The sequence below is a fragment of the Taudactylus pleione genome, unplaced genomic scaffold (assembly GCF_031769625.1).
Source record: "Taudactylus pleione unplaced genomic scaffold, aTauple2 ptg000296l, whole genome shotgun sequence".
Lineage (NCBI taxonomy): Eukaryota > Metazoa > Chordata > Amphibia > Anura > Myobatrachidae > Taudactylus > Taudactylus pleione.
In genome coordinates, this window is record NW_028284698.1 from 2,188,614 (window position 1) to 2,194,678 (window position 6,065).

General features: G+C 42.1%; 1 protein-coding gene across 1 annotated transcript in view; it reads right to left on the bottom strand.

The window, feature by feature from the left end:
- The window catches only part of RNF128 (ring finger protein 128), an 89,594-nt gene extending 85,192 nt beyond the window's left edge, over positions 1–4,402 (bottom strand). The window contains exon 1 of the mRNA XM_088482799.1: positions 3,872–4,402. Within this exon, the coding sequence (XP_088338925.1) occupies positions 3,872–4,307 (436 nt within the window). The 5' untranslated portion in view covers positions 4,308–4,402. The remainder of the gene's footprint in view (positions 1–3,871) is intronic.
- Positions 4,403–6,065: the final 1,663 nt, after the last annotated feature.

Sequence of the window (6,065 nt, forward strand, 5' to 3'; positions counted from 1 at the left end):
AAGTCTACCCCATTTGTGTCACACCTGTTTGTCTGCCCTACCCTTTTAGAATGTAAGCTCTTGCGAGCAGGGCCCTCTAACCCTCTTGTGCTTCTCCTTACTTTACTTTCATCTACTTCTTAAGCTGGGCATCCACTAGACAATTATCTGTCAGATATCTGTCTGGTTGGAATGAAAACCTGGTAATGTATTGGAGCAAATGACAATTGTCCATTTGCTCATAAACACTAGAAAATAGCCAAAAAATGGTAGTTTAGAGAAATTGGTTAAAAAACACACACACATTTAACCAATTTGAACATTTTTTTTTGTCTTTTTTTCAGTGTTTAAAACCATATGATCGATTGTCATTTGCTCCCATACATTACGAGGTTTTCATTCAAACCAACCAGATTGGACAGATATCTGACAGAAAGTTGTATAGTGGATGGCCAGCTTGACTCCCCACTAGGGCACCTAACACTTGGTTGCTTAAGCTCTGCTGCTTATGTGGGGCTTATGGTCACTAATGTAGCAATGTAAATTATCCATGTCCTTGTCTTGTACTGTAAGTCTTTTGTCACCTATTTGTTCTCATACATTGTAAGGCATTGTGGAACACTTGTTGCGCCATATAAATAAGTAAGCCCGAAGACTGACATTCAGGCATGAGGGACATTAAACCACAAGTGTTTTGAGTGTTGCCAGTTTAATAACGTGATGGATATTGCCCCTTTAAGTTTAGCTGGTCTTATGCAGCCAATGAATGTCTCATGGGGTGTGGTCTAAGAGTATTTAAATCTGTATGTAAATCTGCCTCTTTGTTTAAGTTTTTCCCACCCTCCCTCTTTTTGTTTTTCGTATGTTGAATGTATGATGGTTGGTTTTGGTGGTTGCGGAAAATGACGACACTTGGAGTTACTTTATATTAATAATTAGGCTTAGTGGGTGCGCTCTCATTAAAGTGGAGTAAGGCGATAGCCAATTGTCTGGACGGGAAATGGCTATATCACCTGGACCGGTGGTTGAAGGTAAAAGAGAGTTGATCACCAATGCTTGGCTTGTGTGTGTGTTTGAGCTGTTTGGTTGTTATTGTCCTGTACGTTCTTTTTGTGCCGTCACCATTATTAGTATTAACTTATAGTCTAAAATTTAATAACTTTTCAAAAATAAATTTGACAAAATTTTTAAACACCAACACTGTTGTCTGTGTCTTTTTTTAGAAGTTAGGTTACATTGTATTTACATTAGTGAGAATATTTATTATTATTATACTATCCAGGATATTAGGAGACTAATATGTACATAGAGGTCCAGAGCAGTGCTAGGTTCTTCTGCTGCTCCCCCAATCTGGAATTGTGCCCACATCTGAAACAAAAACATTAATCTCAGGCAGGATGGCCCTACTGCTGTATTTAATGGCTTACTGTGATCGCTGGTCCTGTATATGCTGGAATTATAAAACAAAATACACTTTGTATGATGCATATTAAAGCTGGATAAGTGCCAATTATGTCCTCTTCATGGACTGGCCACACTCGTAAAATCAAGCATTTGGATACCCCCCTTTAGAAATCCTTCGTTTGCCACTGGTATCTCACAAAGTTTTATTTTAAAAAGGGGACAACTATAATTTACAGAAGCTAAAATTAAGGGGCATATGTATCAAAGCTTGATGTAAGATAAAATTGTGAAATATATATCAACCAACCAACCAGCTCTAAACTATCATTTCTTAAAAACAGCCTGCAAAATGTAAGTTAGAAGCTGATTGGTTGCTGATATATATCTCACATTAAGCTTTGATACATATGTCCCGATATGTATCACTTTGGCTCCTTAACTGCAATATGCACACTGCAATTCAAATTTGGCCACATTCTTGGAAAAAAAAAAAAAAAAGAATTACAATTCTAAAATATGAATTTGAGCAATTTCCATTTCATTTACACCAGGTCAGATATAGAACTGCAAAGTGGTAAGAGGCTGACACAGGAAGGGCAGAGTCCTTTGGTGGATGGTGGGCCACTCTATTCATATCACAGATGGTTTCAATAATGGCTAGTGTCACCTATTAGTAAGTCCATCCTGCTTAATAACAAGTGTTTTCTGAAAACAAAAAAACAAAAAAACACACACACCTCAATGGCATGACATACAGTACATGCTACAACTAGATAGACTGCGATTGCTTCACTTTCACACTAGTATTAGTAGGTAATGAAGGTGAATAGTTCATATTTGTGAGGCAGGAGAATTACAAGCATTTCGACTGTTGGCTTCCTGACTGCATACCTTTCAGACATAGCCTTTCGACCTGGAAAATTGCTAGGTGTTGCAGCTCGACCCAAGTCTCAGCTATGTGTGAACAGACCCAACCCAGGTCAGATGTCTCAAGTCTGCGACCCTGCTCGGTACCAGGGTTATTCGCCTGTAGTTTGAATGGTATGACCCAGGTTTTTAGACCAAATTTTGATAGATTGTGAGCAAAAATAAAAAAAAGGGTTAACTTTCAATGACACACTGAATGCAGGGCATACACGGTTTCAACCCAGGAATTTCCCGGGTCCAAGGTGAAGTGTGAAAGGGAGTTAAAGTTGTGGCGTCCCGGCTCATGTCTGAAAGGGGTATAATTTATAATTTTACCACAGTACCCATAGACTGCAAACAAAGTGGCCCAATTTGAAATGGCATTACCCTATACCCAGCACTGGGGAATGTGTGAAGCAAGAGATCCTTTGAAAGACACCCAAATTACTATAACTCTTCACTGTTAGCGTTAAATTGCCTATGACGATGATAAAACCACCACATAGCAGAACGGCGATATGCGGTAGTACTAAACAAAACAAGTGACCCACCAGTGAAAGATAGATCGTTTGGAGCGAGATGTGAAATCTTGATTTGAAACAAAGATTGTAATTGAAGATTGCTAATCAAAGCCAATTGCTTATGCTGGCCTTATGGGCCGCATACATCAGCGATAGACTGTCCAAATTCCCCTGATCCCAGATGCCATGGTATCGGTAAAATCCAACATGTTGGATTTCCCCGATTTGCAGATCCCTACCAAAATATGAAAAAAAAAAAAAAAAAAAAAAAAACACACGGGAAATCTGGGATTTTTAACATGAAGAATTTCTGATTCCCAATGGACTGTTAGCCAACCAACGGCTCCGGTCAGATTGGGGAAATGGCTGCCTGATGTGTGGTACCCTTTTACTGTCAGATCAAACCGCCAGACAGACCAATTATCTGACTTCGCCATACACCAACAGATAATTGGTCGGTCTCTCCAATGGCGAGTATATCCCAGCACATATCACTACATCTTTCGGCCATGCTGAAAGACAGCCCAATGATCGGTGCTCATTTGCGACCATGCACAGGGCAATTATCAGCCCGATCAGATCATAACAAATGAAAAGCACAAATATATATTAAACAGCCATGGATTGCACGGCCTTAGCCATCTACATATAAAGACAGTACATCCACAATTCCAAGTACTGTCAAATACATAGGACCATATATGACCATAGCTAGGCTGAAGGTAAAGTAACCTATTATTTTCAGCTTTGGATCTACATACAGGGTGGAGTTTAAAAAGAATCACCTTACAGGATGTAGGTCAGATTAAATATGATATACTGTAGTACACATTACCCAATACATACAACATGTTATATTAGGCCAAAACATGGCATATCTAATCAGTTAGAGATAAATCTAGTTTTTGAACTATTTAGCAACTTTTTACTTAATACTATACATACTTGGCAGAAAAAGTAAAACTGATTTGTGCTGTACGGAAAACATACAAAAAATGGGCTAATTAGAAGGTAACTGAATATCAGGAACAATAGGGGTTGTTTAAAGGTTTGGAACTCACCAGCATGAGACATTTCAACCACCTCATTATCATCTCCCTTGTTGTTGTATATGACCACGGCACTGGCTCCTGCTGCGGCAGCAGCATTAATCTTTTCACTAAAGGAACAGCCCCCTCGTGGGATAATAGCGATCCAAGGACCATTATAGTTCACTGGGACACTAAAATTCAAATTTGGTGGACAGGTATCATGTGGCATATTTCTCTTTGGGAGAACCACCAGTCCAGATGCCCTCTCCACTGGCGAGTCATGGCCATAGACCCCAATCTCGCCCTCTTCCCAGATGGTCCTATTCTCCAATATATAGGAGTAATTCACATTGGCTGTCCATAGAATATCAGCAGCAGAGTCCTGAACGGCCAGGAAATACAGCAGCAACAGAGTATAAGACAGCTGATGAGAGGAAACTTTGGCTTGCCCTGACTTCAGCCTCATTTTTCTCCTAACAAAGCAAACAGCCAAGATCCTGTACAGCTCCCAAGTCAGTACTGTAAAGTATGTCCTGGATACAAGGAGGCAGCTCTGTTTTCTTTTCACTGCTGAGTGATTCTACAGCCCCTCCCGGTATTACCTGCACTCCAGGTGCTGCACAGACCCTCCCACAGGCCAGGCTACAGTTTAACCCTTCTCTGCTGTTTGCCTGCAAAGTCCAAATCTGTGCTAGTTTTCTGATCAGTGATCACTGGGATCCACAATGAACAATTACATAGCATAATAGGAATGCTAATTACTTGTTTCTTATTGCAGATTTTGTACAAAAGTTATTTTAATCTTAAAGCAATTGACAGTTAATCTGATGGAAAGCACAAGTGCAGAGAGAGGGAGCAGAATACAGGGTGACATGAAAGGTCAAACATGGCTGTGTGAAGCAGTGATATGAATAGACAGAGGTCGGGATTTGCTTAGAAGTGTGAAAAGCAGAGGAACGTGAATAGATCTGGGTTGCCTGCAGGACTGGATTAAGGGCCACAAATCATGAAGGGTCTATTGTGAGAAGTGGAGATGCTATGTCCCAATGTCTTGCTGATCATGTAAAAGTACAGAAATTACTTAATTCTGTCAGGAAATTAAAATACAATTTTAATACTTAGGATTTATTCCCATTTGTGTGGCCAGCTGGGGCTGATCATCATCGTGCTGTCATAATAACGGGTCTATATTAATGTGAAGGCCTGGATCTGTAGTCTCCAAAGGCTACTTACCTGAGGCCCAGCAATCATCTGTCCTATGGGCTTAACACGGCATACTACCGCATGCAGCTTGTTACCTGTGAAGAACATACTTGGCCTGATTCAAAGGAGTGCGCAGACGCGGCTGAGTCTTTATGCTAATACCACGACTGATTATCTTCCTGCTGAGACGCCCATAGGCAGCGGTGCTGATACGCCTCGGTGCGGACGCTCCATCGGTTGGCAATATTAAAGCTTGCACCTGCCCTATGCTAGGTACAAATTCTCCATCTGAACATGTCATCCTGTGCCAGCGCTACTGCGTCTCTACAGGCAGTTGCTGTCAGTGAAATGCCCACAACGCGCCCACGTCTGGCCAGCCATCCCCCTATTACCTCCCAGGAACACCCATTGAAATCCACAGCTCTTGTGTCCAAATATATTCTGCGTCTCCATGCGTTAACCATTGGGACACATGCGAAGTGCGACTTGGACACATGCACAGTACTTCCAACATCAGCCAACTGTGTGCATATCGGCACTGCGTGCAGGTAGTGCCCATAGGCGTGCATAGACAGCACACAGGGTGCCGCTTCGGCACTTCCCCTTCTACCCCGTCCACACTTCCCAACGGGACATAGACTACTCACTTGGATGGCCAGGTCAGTCCAGGTGAGGGGTGTATGTCCCGGAGGGAGGGGGGATGGGGGAGTCCATGACCCGGCAGAGGGGAAAGTACCGAAACGGCACCCCCCTGTGCCGGCACCTACGCACGGCTAAGGTGGCACCCACCTCTGAGCAGGCCCACTGTCCGCATAACAACGGAATTAGCAGGAGTATGGGGAAGGTGGCAGACAGATGCGCTGTCCTTGCTCCCGCTTGCCCGATGTTCTTCTCAAACAGGCAGCAGGACAAGTGTAATAGGTTCTGATTTGGCAAAGGATGTGCTGGAATTTACAGCTGTGATTTTTTTTTGTTCATTTAATCGTGAGGAAAAAAAAATCACAAAAAAATCTGCTCTTTT